Source organism: Copadichromis virginalis, linkage group LG13, assembly GCF_057382275.1.
Source record: "Copadichromis virginalis isolate Kocher_CV1m ecotype Utaka linkage group LG13, C_Virginalis_male_GT1.1, whole genome shotgun sequence".
NCBI classification, from domain to species: Eukaryota; Metazoa; Chordata; class Actinopteri; order Cichliformes; family Cichlidae; genus Copadichromis; species Copadichromis virginalis.
In genome coordinates, this window is record NC_140630.1 from 5,782,224 (window position 1) to 5,801,744 (window position 19,521).

Genomic DNA, 19,521 nt, shown 5'->3' on the forward strand with positions numbered 1-19,521 from the left:
AACGAGGAAAGGTCAAGGTCCCCCTCTGTGGTGCTTCTGGCTGATCAATATGCAATGGATCAAACATTATCAGACGACTGTAGCTGTGTGTGAGAATCCTCTGTATTGTTAGTGTCAGTTTGCAGCAGTAGATTAAATCATGTAAAATACCCACAATCTGACACTGAATTTAATGTTCTGGTGAACATAGTGTTACTTTGGGAAAAAGCGACACTCTCTTATCTTCTCTTATTGAGTTACTTATTAAGTAACTGAAGTACAAAAGTCTTATTTGAAAAATAAATCTCTGACAACTAATAAAGTAAACACTTTTAAATGCATAACTCTGGTGGAAATAGTTTATATGAGGCAGAGAAACTGTGTCTGTCTGTGTGTGTCACCATAGCTGCTTAGTTCACAATGCTGCGGCATCACTTATTCAACAGGGACAAATTAGGCAAAGACAGACGTGGCTAAAGACAAGGACAGTTATGAATGGGAACCGACAGAGGGCCTGTGTGTTTAAGTGTGTATATTTGTATGTTTGCCGTATTTCTGGCTTGTTTGAAGTAAATCCAGTGCATTAGTAGAAACAATCCAGCTGTTTAAAGTCATTCTCTGGAGCCAGAACATATGTGCGCTCATCTTACTTCTTGGGTTTAATGCCTCCATTTGTTTGTCATTAATTGACTGCAACAGCAAAAGACATTATTTTCATTTCGTCCTTTACTCTGGGTTACAGAGTCTCTATAGACCTTCAGATCTAAACAGAAACACTTTTTTTTTCATTGCATTTATACATCATGCACACTGCTCAGCGTATGGTGCAAAAAGTCTGTGCTGAATACACCACCAACTGGTTTGTCAAGTCTGAGAAATCAGATGTGATGAGTGAGTGATGGACCTGACTGTCGCCGTACTCGCTGGCTACCAACTCATGATTTATGTGTTGGTAGCCAGTGAGCGTGTCTCAGATAATGCTTCTTTCTCTCACTTTAAATAAATAAAATATTAAAACAAATGAATAACTGAAGTGATGAGTTTATACTTATAATGAAAGAGTTCAGACCAGAAGGATGCTTTCTTATCAACTTCTATAGGCCCAGAGATGTGTTTGCAACCATAGGGATTGTCTATAATATGACTCTATATATATGACCCAGATTGGACTTGGACCCAGCTTCAGTAGCTGATAGCTTATCCATTAGACCACTGGGCATCTTTGCAATGTGACCTAATTTGCTGGTTGAGTGAGAATGAAGTTATGAAACCCTTTTGAAAGGTTATAGGTTTTGTAAATTTTGTAACATATTAGAGATTTTCAGATATTTGTTGGATAAGGATTTCGTTTTCTGCATGTTTCTTGTAAATGTGGCAATGTTTGCAATCTCAGCTTGTCTACCTCCAGCCATCCCATGCACAACAGTGATACGCATGCATCACTTCATTGTTGACATTTTTTCATTACTTAAAAAAAACTGTTTTATTTGTTTATATTTATTTATATTTATATTTATTTATTGTCTTTCTGTTTTTATGACCAAATTTGTTTTCACCAGCTTTTATGATTCTGGTAGTTTCATAACCCTTTTTGCATTATTATATCTAATGTTACAATGTCCCTTTTTCGGTCACGAAAATGAATTAATGCCATAATTAAAAAAAAGACATGAAAAATTAATTAAATTAACCTAGTGACAAAGTGGCTACACTGAGGTGAACTGAAGCATGATCATCACTTCCTTGAGAAAGGGGCACATCAGGCCAACAAGCTGAAACGGGATGAAACTGAAATCTGAGACAGTCCTTTGGAGCTCTTAGAGCAGAAGAGCAAGCTTATACCAAGCTTGCATGGGTTTATGTTAGGCGTGTGTTCAACAGGCGCTCTTACAAGTTTAGCAGTGTGTCTGTGTTTGTGTGTGTGTGTCTGAAGGTTCTGCAGTGTGTCAGTCCACAGGGGCCGTGTGCTCTCTGTCACGGAGAATAGATAAAACACAATGTGCTCCCTGTTCTCGCTCTCGCTTTGTCTCTCACTCATTATCACTCAGAGTTTTTCTCTCGCAGTTGTGATTCTCTTCTTTTTTGAGACCACATCCGCGCTTAATCCTGATCGCTGAATATGTTTTATAATAGTTTTGTCCACACTGAAAATTATACACTCCATAAAAGCTGTACACAGCTCCCACGATATTAGAGATTGGTTTGAGGAATTCCATTTTTATGCTTTGATCACATGTTGCTTTTTACACCAGAAGTGACCATATTTGCCCGATCAATAAGAAAGGCCTAATACGGTTTTACTCAGCTGAGTTCAAATGAACTGAAAAGATTTTCTGTAGCAATCTGTAAATGTTTTTTCCTCCTGTTAAAGAGGGCATTTTACCATGGGAGTGCATGATGCTTCGCTCGGTGTTTCTAGTTTGGTAAACAAGTTGGCTGCACAGATAGTTTGGCATTGAAAGACTTGGATACTTGGTCTTAGTCTTGGGCACTCCCCAGTCACTCCTGACTTACTAAAATACAGCATGATTGTACAACACGATGATTTTATTGTCAGTTTTCTCCCTGGATTATAATAATAATGGATTGGATTTATATAGCGCTTTTCAAGGCACCCAAAGCGCTTTACAATGTCACTATTCATTCACTCTCACATTCATACACTGGTGGAGGCAGCTACAGTTGTAGCCACAACTGCCCTGGGGCAGACTGATAGAGGGGAGGCTGCCATATCGCGCCATCGGCCCCTCTGGCCAACACCAGTAGGCGGTAGGGTAAAGTGTCTTGCCCAAGGACACAACGACCAGGACAGAGAGTCCAGGGATCGAACCGGCGACCTTCCGGTTACAGATGCGCTTCCCAAACTCCTGCGCCACAGTCGCCCCATAGTATTTCTTTCATGTTAATTGCATAAATGTAGACCCTAAAATCAGAGTGACATATATTATTACATTACCATTGTTGTTTTCATGTTGGAGGAGAGAACGTCAGCGTGTCAGCGTACAGCGTGTCTGGAGCGGCTTAGAGCCAAGAGTTCACCAAAGTCATGTGATTTCACTTCAACCTTGACAGCCAGTGGGGCTGTGTGTTTGTGTGTGTGTGTCTCTGTGTGTTTAGAGAGCTGGCAGGTGTGGAAAGGAGTCATGACTTGTTGAAGGACCTTTATTTTTGGGCCAGTCTGGATCACTAGGAGTTCACACTTTCTCACACATGCTCATACACAGTAGAAGCTGCACAGCAATATACAGCTGAGTCACACTTTTGCCCCTTACACCCAGGGCTATTGTTTGAAGTTTCTACCTGGGGAAAAAAGAAAAAGAAAAGACCCAAATTTAGTCAACAGCTGCATAAAATAACCAATCTTGGGCTTTGTGGATAAGATACATTTTGCTCAATTTATTATCAAAATATACTCCTGCTTAGTAAATTGCAAAAAGGGTAATAAACAAAAATTAAGCTGTTCAAAAAGTCCTTAATTGCATCTCTAATTCATTTTATACAGTAGCAGTGAAGTAACAAAAAGTCCCTACATATGTTTTGGTCATGGTAGTTGTAGACTAGCTGGCTGTTGGACTCCACTAAGGCTTCCCTTTGTTCCAGATTGTTAATGATTTTTATGGAAAGAATTTACAGGTATAGGATCTCACCTATGCTAGTAGTCGATTATTAAGTCCTGTTGGCCTCATCGAGTGACAGCCTCGAGCTCATACTAGGGCGGTTTGCAGCCGAGTGTGAAGTGGCAGAGTTGAGAATTAGCACCTCCACTTTACAGTTATTAACATAAACCACACACACACACACACACACACACACACACACACACACACACACACACACACACATGCTTTTGATGCATTAGGGCAGATGAGGCAGGATGGAGGAAAACCTGCTCAATTGAGTTAAAGGCTACAATTTAATTTCCCTATGTGCGCATTTGTTTGTCTGTGTGTGTCTGTATGTGTGCCTTTTCCGCTATAAATAAGTGTACAGTTTAAGGCTTTTCGAAAGAAAAAATATATATTAAATTTGACTACTTGTTTGATATACAACACAATATGCACAGTGAAGTACTAACTGATGAAAACCATGTGACGTTTGATCTGCCAGTGAAATCAAGTAGCAGATATACAGTATTGTTCTGTTTGTTTATAACCAATCAAATCTAGATTGAATTAACATACATCTCACATTAACATGTTTGATTTTTATGAAAACTGAAAAATGGATTTGTTTTATATGAAGTCATATGATGAAGTTATTCCCTGATTAATCTTAAAATGTTCCTTTTACCAGTCGAACGCGATGACAAGTAAATCTAGAGCATGTGCCATGTGTATGGGTGTGAATTCATAATAACAAAACCAGCGGACATACACACGTGCACACTGAAGGGCCTTTTCCTTCCTCTTCAGCATCTATATTTAGTGACATCTGCACCTGAGTTTGAGCACGCTCAGTAGCAGTAGATGAATGGAGAGCTGTGACCTCAAAGGCACTGTGTGCATGTATGCTGTGATCTTTGAGGTCCTGATGGACACAGCGCTTTTTTCTTTTCTGATGTTGTTTCCATTCTAAGGTTCTACACCAGTGTTTATACTTTTGAATGTTTGTTGTGTAGGTCTCTGATTTTAAGTTTGGGGCTTCACATATTCTTTTATTGTAAATGTAGAACTAAAATTACCCACACCTTCCTTTTCCAGGCAAAAATTATGGACAATCTCAGATTGCTAGGGAAAATTTGTTGGCAAGTGATGCGATTAGTCGTTAGCATATTGCTACAGTTTCCTGTAGTTTGCATGGAATATGCAACACGTTTTCACTCCCAAAGCGCAACATTTTGCGCCAGGTGACAACACGTCCCTATGTTACGAGATCGGAAAAATTAGGAAAAATGAGAACCGTTCTACGCATGTAATGTTTTTTTTACTTAAATTGCTTTGGAAAACACTATCTAACATCATTAAAGTGCTGGTTAAAGTTAGGGATAAGGTTATGGTTAGGGTTAGGGAATACATGGCTGGAATGTGTATTAGCACGGGAGCGTTATTCTACTGGATTTCATCCCTAACCCGGTGCATAGCATAAGAATGTGGAAGGTCACCTTTCGCGTTCCCCGGGAATGCCTCGGGACTTGACAAATCGTCAATATATTACGCCTCAGGAGTGAGAATGGGCTGGAAAATGTCTGCAAACATTTGCCAACTACATGCCAAACAGTAATTGGTAATTTTAACTTTGCAGGTGATTGGTCTTTAAGGGGTTTAGAGAGAGTGCCTGGTTACCTGGCCTTTGCCTGCTGGGCCTCGTCAGGCACATCCCAAATAACCAGCATGGACCTTCATAAAAAAAACTTGGGTGTGTGAGGAGTTTGTTAAGGCCCTGGAGCAGGACTTTTGGCTGCCCTCAAAGAAATTCTGGCAAGCCATCAGATGATTAGGGAGGAGAAAATCATCTGGTCACACTATGTGCAGTGGGGATGGAGCACTGCTGACTTCCACTGTGGATATAGTTGGGTGTTGGAAGGAATACTTGGATGATCTCCTCAACTGCTTCCATGGAGGAAGCACTCTAGGAATGTGGGGGGTACCTTATCCATCACTAGGGGTGATGTCACTGAGATAGTTAAACAACTCTCATCCAACACTCTCATAGAAGGGGCCCTGGGGTCAATGAGATTCGGCCTGAGTTCCTTAACCCTCTTGATGTTGTGGGGTTGTCTTGGTTGACCCATCCTTGCACAGAGATCTGGCACGATTCCTCTGGATTGGCAGACCATTGGATGGTTTGCCTTTTTAAGAAGGTGGAACAGAGAGTTTTAAAGGGGGATCACAATCCACAGCCTCCCTAGGAAGATCTGTACCGGAGTCCCGTAGAAGAGAGTCTATCCATTAGTTAAACCTCGGACTCAGGAGGAGCAATCTGGTTATTGTCCTATCCAGAATGCTGGATAAACTGTTTATCCCCTTGAGAATGTATGTGGGTGTGTTGGGGTGTTTTGAGAGTATGGGGTATCTTGTGGTGGGGTATATAGTAGGGGTATATTGCTACAGGCCATTCCCAGTTGCGTTGGTTTCCACCAAGGCTGCCTTTTGTCACCAGTTCTGTTCAAAAAATGTATGAAAAGGGGAATGAACGCCATTTTAACAGAGTAACCAAGTGATGGAAGGTTTGCACTTTCTCAGGATCTGGTTTCTGCTTTTTGCATTGATCTCTCAGGTGGGTTGAGAACACCTGGTTTGCCGGGAAAAGGAAGGTTACTAAAGGAACTGTTACCTCCATGACCCAGGCTTGAATAAGCAAAGGTGGATGGGTGGATGAACAGCCAGATTGTTATACTTCTGGTTGCAAAAAGACTTCTGGTGCTGTAGCAGTTATGGGAAACAGCCCATTTTATTCATCAAAAACAGCTATCATTGGCCTGCTTTACTGCTTCCAAACAATCTGCCTGACTTATAACTACACTTAATGTCAATCCCTCTCTATAAAACATTTTTCCCCTGGATAATTTTAGTGTGTATGGGTTTAGAAAAACAACACATCCCCAATACACTTGTCAGTACACCTACATGTTCTTTCCATATCTGTCACAAAGACAACACACTTTCTTTGCTTGATAGACAGAGGCAACAAAAACAGCCCAAATCTGAGTAATTTTGTTGTTTATAGATCATTCAGTCTTGTCACCAGAATGCAACTGTCCCTCCTCTGTCAGTTTCATGGTAATTTTTTGCCTCTCTCATCTGTCCATCTGCCACAATGACTTCCTTCCTTCCGTTTGTTCTTCTAGAAAATGCAGATGGATGAGAATAATTATCTTGTTAAACCTCAAAATGTTCACAGTGTACTGTCCTGCCTAATGATGAAGATCCATTAAGCGGGGAAAGAAAAAGAAGTGCCATTCCAGGAACAAGTACTGGATATAAAATGTGTTTTAACAACTACAACTGCAAAAAAAAAAAAAGATCAGGAAGAGTGCTACCCTCTTCCCCCTCCTCTTTCTCCTTCACTGTCGTACTGGAACGAGCCAACAAACTTTCTCTGTCCTCCCCCTCATCCGTCTCCCTCTCTTTGCTTTCCATCTCTTACTGTATACATTACTGAACCCACGCCTGTTCGCCTTCACTGCACGAGTCTTCGCTTACTGCTGTTCACGGTGTGCGTGTGAATGTGTGAATGTGTGTGTTCACATTGGGATTATCACCACCGTGGGTGGTACAATCTGCTGGTAGAAACTCAGTGAACCCTTCAGCCAGTACCCACTTTCATCATATTGCTCAAGTGTGCTAAGGCGCAGACATACATGCTTTGATTTATACTGTATGCACACACACGTGCAGGCACTCAATAATCTCCACTTCCCTCAACTTCTCCCTAAAACCATTCAGACTCCTCGATATTTGCATATGGGTCTTATGCGTGTGAGAGTGTGGCTGTGAGTGTTTGTGAGGTATATATTTGACGTGTGGGTGTCTGACAGGATATGTGTCAATCTCAACTGCACGCCACAGCAGTTTTTTCCTTGAACTTTCTTGCCACATTGCCAGTGTGTCTTGCAAGTGGCACTGTGATATTTTGGCCCAACAGGATGCCACAGTTGTACGGTTTCTCACAGGTTGGTAAAAAATTTTTGGTTGCGTTGCTTTTTTTTTTTCCAATACCATAAGCACATAACGGAAAATACTGTGAAAACCACATGTGAAACAATCACATCATAGGGCTGTCCTTTGAATGATCCCCTATTTAAAACTTCTTTTGGTAGGGTTTGTGTTTTTTCATTGCATAATTGTGCATGCAAGAGAGCAACATAGCATGCAAAAACATTTGACAAAACAGACCTCACATTTACATACCTGCCACTCTAACTGTAACTGGGACAAGGTGACTGAAACTTTGAAGAAGGGAAGGCAGAGCAGGGTAATGCACCCCCTGTTCTTGCTCCACTGATCTCTGCTAATTAGCTTGCAGTGATGGTGCATAGTGATAGCAGAATAAGAAGCAGTTTTCCATCAGACCACGTGCCCCTTGTCTAAAAGTCTAGATTTTTTATGCGTTTTCAAATTCAGATGGTATCAAATCTGGGAAGTTGTTGGTAGGGCTGGGTGGCTGGAAAATTGTATTTAAATTTAATTTGCAGTTTTGGTTTCCAGCGGTATTGGAATAAAACTAGTAATTCTAGGAAACTCGTGTTTTTTTCCCCTTGTGTTGTGAGTCAGTGCACCTCTTTCTTTTACTTGATTGCACTTTTGACCCTGCCGAAAGTTAGAATTCACTTGATGTTTAGCTCAGTTCCAGCCAACAAGATGTGTTTAGAGGATGCAACACTCACAAGGTGCCTTCAGGTGAAGCTGTGCAAGGATTTTTAATGGTTTCCTTTGTCTACATCTCACTTTGCATCTCTTGCCCTGTTCGCTTGTCAGAGTAACAACTTTGCAGCTGGTTTTAGCTCACTCGCCCTGTGGTTTCCATGTTGGTCTCCTGAGGCACGCAAGTCCGCTGCAGCCTGGGCAACCTTCTGCTTCTGGCTTCACTTGCAGGCATTGTCTGGAGGATGGTCTTGTAAGATGTACCGTTTGGTCAAAGACGCACCCTAATCGGGGCTTAAATCCCTACCAGACTAACCTGTGTCCCCCATCTTCTCACTTCTTCATTTAAATAATTTTTCATTGGAATTATATCATATATATTTAAATGGTCTTACTGCTGCATGAAGTTCATGCATTTTAAAACTGATAGCGCCTGATTGTTATAAATTGCTGAGTCACACCACTTAAGAGTTATCTGAGCACAATGTAGCTTGCCATCGCCAGTGTGTGAATGTGTGTGTGAATGGGTGGATGACTGGATAAGTAAAGCGCTTTGGGGTCCTTAGGGACTAGTAAAGGCGCTATATAAATACAGGCCATTTACCATTTACCACATGAATCTACGGGCCTCATTCAGTGTGATTTTCCGCTTACTCAGGATATCTAACCAACATAGATAGCGCTGGGCGGTATAATCAGAAATATCTATCGCAGTTGTTTTCTCTCTGCGAGTCTAGCAGCTTCATATTTTGATAGATATTATTTTTGCATCAGGTTTGCAATGACTCATTGTTCTATCAGGAGTATATAAAAAACCCCATTTAATACTATCATTAAAAAAAAACAAAGCATAAATACAATACAATAAACAACCAAAACATTACATAAGCTACTCTTATTGACTCTGCTAACTAGCTGCCTTAGCTGCCTCGTAACATCCTTGCAAACACCAATTTCCTTAAACGTGCAATGATACTTTGAGAAAAATGACATGTTTTACATATTTGCATGTCTTTTGTTTAATGCTTTTCATAACTGCAATGCTTTGTATCTCTATCTATCTTATCTTATCTCTAAATGTTTTTATTCTGGGGGATTGTGATTTTTGTGAGTTGTCCTTTATGGACCCCTGGAAAACTGTGTAGGATGAGTGAATGGTCCTGACACGTAAAAAAGTAGAGAAGCATTGTTAATAAATTATTATTTATTAAAGAATCATTTTCTTATTTTCAGGAAATAATTCAGTTTCATTTAGTATAAAAGGAATTAAGTTGACTCTTATGAGTACACTGCAGCATGAGCTGCTAATTTGGCATCGTTTAGTAAGAGTTTGTCTAATTTTTTTTTGTATTTGCCTTCTTTTTGTCTTTTTCTTATTTTATTCCTCATTACCTTTCTCTCTGCAGATTGACCTGGAACCAGAGGGGAAGGTGTATGTTGTTATTGACCTATCAGGATCTTCCAGTGAAGGTAAGAACTCAGTGAAACTGTTTTATGAAGCTCAGCGGGGTCTGTCATGTATGTAACACAGAGCGACTGCTCTCGGTCTCACTTATCTCTTGTTAAGAGCTGCTGTGTAACTATCGCAGGAGCTTTCAGTGTAAAGTGATGATGATGATGATGTATTTTGAGGCAAAAGCCTGTGTTTGTCAAGTCACTCTGACTCTCACAGCTGCTGCTACATTCACACCTTCTCCTCCTTGTATTGCAGAAAACCAGTGTTGCCACATTCAGATGTATTAAAACACCTTGCATGTGTGCAAAGTCCTTCTACATATTTGCAGCATGTTTTATAAACTTTAATAAATTATATCAAAAAATTCAAATAAGCTCATATAACAAATATTGAAGATAAATAGGATATTAATAACACTATCTTTAAGATGGGACAGAGTAATAGGATACATAAATATGCAATGACAGTTCAATCATTTGTTATTTTGCATTTTGTAATAACAACGCTAGTAGTGATATATTTGTGAAGTTAAATATGTAAGTACAATTCAAAGGTATGCCAGAGCTAAAATAAAAGCATAGACTACACCATTAAATGGTAAATGGCCTGTATTTGTATAGCGCTTTTACTAGTCCCGCCTAGGGACCCCAAAGTGCTTTACACACCCAGTCATCCACCCATTTACACACACATTCACACACTGGTGGAGGCAAGCTACAGTTGTAGCCACAGCTGCCCTGGGGCAGACTGACAGAAGCGCCATCGGCCCTTCTGGCCAACACCAGTAGGCGGCAGGTGAAGTGTCTTGCCCAAGGACACAACGACCGAGACTGTCCGAGCCGGGGCTCGAACCGGCAACCTTCCGATTACAACGCGAACTCCCAACTCCCAACTCTTGAGCCACGGTCTCTTATCATGCAGCTAGAAACAGTTAAAAAGTTAAAGTTTCTAACTGCAGGAGCTCAAGTATACCACTTTGGCCCTCCTTGTTGTGTTGTTAGGGTACATCCTTTGGATTTTCTGGTTGTATTGCATAGAGACAAACACATGTTATGTAGTTTTAAAATAAAATACTCGAATTGTAACATGCAGTGAATATAGTTAAAAACAACCTAACAATATTATTTTAAGTGCTAGCAAAGGCACAGTCAGAAGAAGGGAATGAGTGCATGTAAAGTGTAGAAGACAGCTTTGGCTTTGTCACTTAAAGAGATGCCCTAAGTATGCACAACTCAAAGCCTTCCTAAAATTTAAACTGTCATAAAAAAAGAAATTACAGTCCATATAGTTTTTCTGATAGAGGTAAAATAGGTAAAATAATGATGTGTAAAGTCTCCCAGAAACACAGAATGATGGCAAAATTGTAAAAACATCAGCAAAAAGCTGCTATTTTTTATTTCATTTTTAAAAATGGTCGTTAAACAAAAAAGTTTGAACCTCTTGATTTATAAAAGTCCATCAGATTAAGGAAAAAAATATCTAATATAAAAAAACCCAGAACAGTCTGCACAGCCTTTGTTAAATGACTGCACTCATACTGATCGTCATTATAGTTTCACATCCTTTCTCCAATCATCTTAATGTGCAGTTTTTGAGCTTTTAGTGGGTATTAAGTGAAAGGAAAGTGAAAGCAATAATGTAAGCATAGTGCTCCATTTGTATTAAGAGAACGTAGGTTTTTGCTCTATAATGCAGCATACACTTTAAAAATGACAATTATTTGGAATTAGGAATAGAGGAACAAAGAGAATGTAAAAACAATGTTGGTGTTAGATGAACCAACAGATATGTGTGTTTAGTTCTAAGTTACTTCTCTTTTTTGTTTTTGTTACTCAGTGAGAACGTGAAGTCAGGAGTGAGTCACCCTGTCACTGCACAGAATTTGCAGCATTACATTAGGAAATAGATGTGTCAGATTCCCTATGTGTTTCTATGACAATGATATTGTGCAGCCAGCGCTCTTCTTCGATATAAGTTAAATGATGCAATCAGAGTTTGACTGTAAACTCAGAGATCACCTCATCATTTAAGATATGAGACACAGTGCTTCGAGAGAGCCTCGAGCTGTAATCTTGTACTCCTACGTGTTGCTGTATGTTTCACTGCAAAACAAAGATGTAACAGTGTAGTTGAGAAGGAGTGCAGATGCTGATGTGATATACAGAACTAGTACTTACACTTGCAACAAGACTATAATCGTTGATGCTTTGACTAAATGCTGAGGCCCCATAGACTGCATGTAAAAGATGGACATAAGGTTCAAGATATATAAAAATGAAGAACTGATATGTCAAATATTCGCACATGACAAAATAATCAGCCCAGCCCAGTTAGGGCAGCAGAATCACTTTCCAATTTATCGTGGTTCTCTTCCCTTTCAGTAACCATTACTCTGCAACCACACTATGCCTGACTAAAGTAAGCTGACAACCACTAACCGGTTCACTTTTCTGTTGCTGCAGCAACTTCTCACTTGTGGAGCGAGGTACTTCCCGCAGCAAACCTGCTTCCTTAGTCATATACAAAAGTATAGTTAGGCTGTTGTTACAGTGTTGAGTGAAGCATTGGAGACGGGCAAGCTGTTGATGAATTAATACTTAGTTTAATTATTGATTTATTGTCTTCTCTTGCAGTGATTTTTCTTCTCCATTTTGAGTAGTGTAAGCTAACCATAGCACTGCAACTGTGTGGCTCTACACTGAGCTTTGATTTACAGGTGTGACTTCAGTTTGTGCACGGCCTGACTGAGTTACTGCAGTATAAAAACTGAGCATTGCATATCTGATGTTTGCTTCAGCTAAGTAAATAAAATGAAGCTGAGGATGATTTTGACCGATCGCATCCATTTTTCAGATTTTCAATCAATTTTGCAATATTATTGTTTTTGTGAATTATATTTGCTATCATGCAATGAAAATCTGAAATTATTACACCACCGGATGGATGTAGCCACGGTGACATCCTTTACAGCTTTGTGCATTAATTTGTTTCGAAATGCCAGTTCTGCCAGTTTGGGTGATTTGTAGCAATACCTGAATATCTTGATGCATTCTCAATCATCCAGGAAAGTAAATCTCCAAAAGTTGATTCTGTTCATCTGGACGTAGCGTTTTGTGGGAGAAACGTTTCATCACTCATCCAAGTGACTTCTTCAGTCTCGGACTTCAGACCCTAACCCATCAGCAAATTTGCTGATGACACCACCATCCTAGGACTGATCGAGAACAACAATGTTTCAGCTACAGAGAGGAGGTTCAGCATCTGAAGCAATGGTGTGAAAACAACAACCTGCATCTGAACACAGCCAAGACCAAGGAGATGGTAACCGACTTCAGGAGAACAAGGCGATCTGAGCACTCTACCCTCTACATTGATGGGGAGGAGGTAGAAAGGGTAGAAAGGAATTAAGTTCCTCGAAGTCCACATCTCGGCCGACCTTACCTGGTCCACAAACATTTCCCACCAGGTAGGGAAAGCACAACAAACGCTGTACTTACTCAGGAAACTGCGTCATGCCCAGTTACCCCAGAGACTGCTAGTGAACTTCTACCGTTCCACCATCGAGACCCTTCTGACTTACTGCTGCACACTCAGGTTCAACTGCTGTACTGTGGACAACAAGAGGAAAGTGCAGCGGGTGGTGAGGGCAGCAGAGTGGGCAATTGGCACCTCACTAATCCCCCTCGGAGACATTTAAACTGGCAGACTTCAGCAGAAAGTCAATATCATCATCAAAGACCCCTCGCACCCTGGACACTAACCGTGTATTTCACACACATGGAGAGATGCCAAACTGCCTTTCATTGTTCTTGCAACAGTGACGATAAAGAGCTATTCTATTCTATTCTATTGTTGTGGAGATGTAACTACTGAGTGATATGTGCACGCAAATTAGCAAAATACAGTGATATTGCAAATCATTTTTTTTGTAGAAAATTTTATTTTGAAATTTCTCTTCATACTTGTGGAGCTTTTCAATTGGGCCTCCTATTAACAGAATGTTGAACCAGAGGTGAAAAGTTAACATTGGTACATCTAATCTGTAACTAATTGCATTTTTACGGTATGTTGGAGAGACTGTGAGAGAGAAGGCAGAAAGGGAGTTATCCAGAGGTCGCGAGAGGAGAAGGGGAGTGGTTGTGGGGTGATAAATTGATTAGTAAAGTGGAGTGTTCGCTAATGGACCAGTTACATCATTGAAAGTGATTGAGAGGGAGATCAGTAGAGAGTGACAAAGAGGTCTCATTAGGTTTTTCTGCAGGAAATATTAATTTTCCTTTTCCCTCTGTGTTTCGTAAATGGACTCTAAAGCTATATTGCCTGCTGGGACTCTGCTCCTTGTTGTTTCTCTGCAGTGGCATACAGTAAGTTTATGTGCCTGTGTGTTTGTGATCTACTGCAATTGCAGTCATGATGCTTAAGATGCACATGCTCAACACAGACTTGTCGGCACACGGGATACCGTATACTGATAGTAGTGGGTCACCTCACTTTTGTGTTGACTAAATATTAACATTAATATGAAACAGAACAAGAAACAATAACAACAGCAAAAAAATAAAATAAAATTACAAGTAAACACTGACTATGGCCTCCTCCAGGACACACAACAATTTAGTGAGTTCTTTATTGATAATTTATTGATAAAAAATCGTATTAACCAAATACATGCAACATAAACTAACCAACCAAATACTTTGTTCGGTATACCTGTTCAGCTGCTTATATGGCAGAAACCAGCACATTTATGCATGGGAATATGGTCAAACAGTTCAAACTGAGCATCAGAATAGAAATAGGTTAATAGAGTAGGGGCTCAAAATAAAGCCACACACAAAAAAAGCACACAATAAAAAAAAGAAAGGTGATATAGTGACTTTGAACGTGGCATAATCATTGGTGCCAGATGGGCTGGTCTCAGTATTTCAGAGAAAGCTAATTTACTCTGATTTTCTTGCACAACTTTCAGTAGGGTTTATAGAAAATAGTCCAAAAATAGAGGAAAATGCCCAGTGAGCAGCTGTTCTCCGAGTGAAAATACCTTTCTGATGGCAGACGCCAGACGAGAACTGGCAGACTTCTTTGAGTTGATGGAAGCTAATAGTAACTCAAATAACCACTCATTACAGTCAAGGTATGCAGGTGAGCATGCACCTCTGAAGGTAAAACTCATCAAACCTTGAAACAGATGGGCAACAACAGCAGCAGAAGACCACACCGGGTACCAATCCTGTCAGCTAGGAACAGGAAAGCGAGGCTGCAATTTGCACATGCTCACCAAAACCAAAAAAGGAAGATTAGATTGCCTGGCCTGAGGAGTCTGAGCTTCACATCATGGATGTGGAGCCAAAACATTTCCAGTATATCATGCCAGTATGGTAAATGGTAAATGGCCTGTATTTGTATAGCGCTTTACTAGTCCCTAAGGACCCCAAAGCGCTTTACACATCCAGTCATCCACCCATTCACACACTGGTGATGGCAGCTACATTGTAGCCACAGCCACCCTGGGGCGCACTGACAGAGGCGAGGCTGCCGGACACTGGCGCCACCGGGCCCTCTGGACTAAAATCCTTGCAACAATAAATATCTACATTTTAGATAAACATAACTTAGCTTTGCAGTTATGTTTACCTCCTTCACTCACCCAGGATGTAATGTGATTACTTGGTTTGTCTGACTATTCATTTGCCAAATTACTTGAAACACTGTGGATGCATTTGCATGAAAATGCAAGCAAGCTTGGCGCTGCCAAGCATAAAAGTGTTGAACATCAACACTGAGCTGAAGAACACCAGGCCAGTGTTCTTCAGACAATGTTACAAATGAATCTGCATCCAGATATCCTTCAGGATTCAGAGATTTAATTCATTCATGGCAGGGAGATGATGTTCAGATTTATTCACAAAATTCTTCAGGCATTTAATCTTCAAGGTAACATTTGATACTAGTGTGCTGCATCTCAACAAATATCAGAGACTATCTGTCAATATGTTCCTGACTTTGAAAGCCAAAAAAGGTAAAAGAGCTCGGAGTACGATGCAAGCATTGGCCTACTTAAGTCTAACTTTTGGGGTCATAAGGACATGACAGAGGAGCAACCTTTCTACCGCTGCCAACCTCCAACCCTGACTCCTTCCCTAGTGTAAGACACCAAGTCTAACACTGTTGCCAGGCAGCAGTCATCAGTTGCTAGGCGATGCTGATGGCAAAGGGGCTGAAGGAGTAAGACTGATGACAAGCAGAACATGACAGGCAGGAAGGAATGTAGACTAAGTCTTTGAGGCTTAGAGAGTAGTGCTGCTGGAGATGTAAAGTTTGACAAGGTGGTGATACCAGAGGAAAGTTCAGTTAGTACATCACCACAATCACTAGGGTTCACTCTGAGAAAACACAGCAGAACTCAAGCTAAGTTACACAAACCAGCCAAATTTGAATGGGAAATACTGCACGTGAGTTTAACCACAGGTCCTAAATTGTTCTGTACTTACTTCAGATTGTGATTTGCAATTCTCCCCCAGCTAAAGCATTGTTGTCTATGTCTTTATTTCAGTAGCTTTCTTTCTCACTTTCTCTGTTCTTTTAGTGTCTTCCGTCAGCTACCACCGCATAGCAGCAAAATGTGAAATACTCACCCAAAAAAATCCATCTCTTCATGTTTGTGGATACTAATTGTCTCCTTTTTTTTAACATCATGACTTTGAAATTGATGTATTTCACTTGTCCAGACTTTTCGACCCTCTGACCTCCAAGAAAAAAGCTCTAAAAGACATGACAACTGTTGTATTTGACCTTAACTGTGATTGTAGTAGTTTAAATGGTGATTAATCGCACATTATAAGCTAACACTGTGTTAAAACAGGCATGCGCATGTCCAGTCATATTCAGAAATACTGGTCGGTTAAACATATTATTCTTATAGTATTAATCTACAACAACAGTTACCCGTTTGAAGATGTCATCATCCCACTTCCTACTACCTTCTCTCCCACTCTATCTGAATGGAAGTCATAATCGAGCACAGGTGGAAAGTAAACCGATTATGACCGCACTAACCAGCATTATACTGGTCAGAATGGTTACATATGGTTACGCAGGAAACTGTGCATTTACAATCTGCTCAGTTTTAAGTGTCTTCTGTCTTTTAGACCACTCGAATATTCTTAGTGTTTTCTCTGTCACCTAAAGAACTATCAGATTAGTCCAGGAACTCCCCTAATTTGAAGAAATAGAAATAAGTGTAACGATCTGTCACATGTTTGGCTCTAGTATTTGGAGAGAGAGGCAAAATGCTTCACTGCCAATCTCTCAAACCTCCAAATACATGAGCAAACATGCGATATACATGAACAAGAATCATTAAGCGTAATAGCATTCAGCAGGTTCCATGTAAGTTGATGTAGACGTGTCTTTTTTTAGATAGCAAACCAAGTTTTCATGCATTCAAGTTCATGTATTTGCGGGAGCATTGGGAACTCATATTCCTCCAGAGGGAGGGAGATAAAGTCCTGCAGGTGTTGCCAGTGGAAAAAAAAGTTGAGAACAAAGCGCAGAACAGAACAAGCATCAGTGACAGCAGATATGACGCTGATGTAGTCAGAGCATTAAATGGAAAGAGGGAGATGTGGTGGGGTTGGGATGCAGAGCAGCTTGCAGATGGGCATGCTGCAGTAGCTTAAGTAGCTTTCCCTATTTGAGATTGTCCAGTTGGGTGTGTTGAAGGATATCAGCTGAGCCTGGGCTGTCACTGGCAGCAGCTGCTCTGTCAGGGTCCCAGATGAGCTTTGCTCTTTGCTTTACTTTCCTACACGATGAGCGTTGTTGAATGCTGAATAATGTAAGATCAAAGAGAGAGGATGTTTGGAGTTCTCAAGCCACGGCTGTTGAGGAAACTGGAAATGCATACTCGACGGCACATGTGGCCGACAGAGTCAGAAGACAGATGTTCGCGCAGCGTCGGTCATATCAAAAATGCAAATCAGTTATATCACAGGACTGAATTATTCAATTGTTCTTTTTTTAAACATTCTCAGTGAGCGGAGAGTTTGAGTCGTCTCCAAAATATACACACTGTCAGGTGGAATGTAACACACAGTACTCGGAGTTTAGTTGTGAGTGATAATGCTTGTAGTCGGGGGGGGGGGAAAGTCCACATGGAGTTCTTCTATCCAAATGGCACAATCTGATAGATCTGGGTGTATTAACACATCAAATTGAACAATTTGGTCTATTTAATAAATACAAATAACCTCATTTCTATTTTTTTTTTATTTCTCACCACCTCTATCCTATGAAATGTGTGTGTAATTAACAAGATCAGGCAGTAACTGAAACCTCTGCACTGCCATTGGGAAACCCCTGAGTAATTAAACCAGAAGAAAAGCAGAGGTCACAAACACTGGGACTTGGTTTAAGGAAAAAGGACTAATGCGTTGATTGTCACCAAAGGGACACACTGCCAGCCCTGTAGTGTCATTGCCATCTACTGGCTACTTGTTGGAAATGCAGTTTTTATTTATCATCAATCGTGCAGGTGTTGCTCATTTATAGGAGATGCCAGCATGAGTAACCAAGATTATAAAGCACTGACTATCAAAAAGCGGAATGAATGGAGCTTATTCACATTAGTTTGGCTTACTGAAGAGACTGGAAATAAAACCATAACTGTAACACAACATAACATCCTTCTTGTATTTTTGTTGTGTTTTCGTACAGCAGCGGCAGGCTCTACCGAAAATGAGGAGCGTGTGTTTCGACAGCGGATGCGTCCCAGGAAGCGTCAAGGTGCCGTCCGTCGGAGAGTCCACCAAGTCAACGGACACAAGTTCATGGCCACCTACCTGAGACAGCCCACGTACTGCTCACACTGCAGGGACTTTATCTGGTTAGAAGCACATGCACGCTCATGTCTATAGAGTGATTAATATGCACACAGTCGTTACAGGTCGGCAGAAAGAAACCTGTAAATAAAGAAAGAAAAATAATCAACAAACTGTAGATGAGAGTGTGTCTGCATTGAAGACAGGACGGGAATGTGGCAGCAGTGCAGAGAGATGAAAGCAAGGCTCACTTGTGTGATTTGCGAGTCCTTCTATCAAAGATTAATGAATCCAGAGTCTCTCACTGAAAATGCCAAGGGTGGTTCAGAGTGAACATATGAAGTGTTGATAGGTTAATAAAGAAAAAGTTTCTTAACTGACCAGCTGTATGTAAACATCAGTTTTACAATAGCTGCCTTTCACTGATGTGTGTTCACTGCTTCACTTCCTTAACCCAATTTTCTCCCAGTAATAACCTGCTCTCTTGTTTACACGTAAGCACAGTGGATGCTGTGAAGTGGGGAGTAACAAACAAAGCCAGCTGTGTTTGTTTCCATCCCAACAAACGGCTGTTAGCTTCACTCACATGGAAACCATGTGGCCTCGGTGCTCCGCTCGCTTTCAGCCGGCTCTGAAAGAACGTTTGATGTGTAATCAGAATCACAAGGGAGCTGTGTTTCAGTCTCCGAGTGGTCAGGGTCTGTGATGGTGAATCAGCAAAAAAACTGCAAGGAGTCTGTTTAATTTTTGTGTAAGCTCACTGTTATATCCTGAAATAATCTCTGAAAAATACACCCTTTCAGTGGGTTTGAGAACAGCGCCACTTTTCGTTTCTTGGCCGTGTATAAATGTGTCGGAAACCAGCATAGACTGCATCATTTTGCAGAGGCTGAAGAATCCACTGAATATTGCCGAAGAATAATACTAGACTCCCATCATCCTCCTGGTAGAATTTTAGAAGGAG

At 40.7% G+C, this 19,521-nt stretch overlaps 1 protein-coding gene across 2 annotated transcripts in view; it reads left to right on the forward strand.

Annotated features, from left to right (window-relative positions):
* The window catches only part of LOC146695118 (protein kinase C epsilon type-like), a 101,963-nt gene that overhangs the window by 37,853 nt on the left and 44,589 nt on the right, over positions 1-19,521 (forward strand). Inside the window, exons 2-3 of one of the 2 annotated variants that reach the window (XM_085477019.1) lie at positions 9,689-9,752; positions 18,454-18,622. In XM_085477019.1, coding sequence (XP_085333145.1) covers positions 9,689-9,752; positions 18,454-18,622 — 233 coding nt within the window. Of the gene's footprint in view, positions 1-9,688; positions 9,753-15,945; positions 16,191-18,453; positions 18,623-19,521 lie in introns of those variants that run through there. The other variant, XM_085477020.1, reaches the window with a different exon arrangement.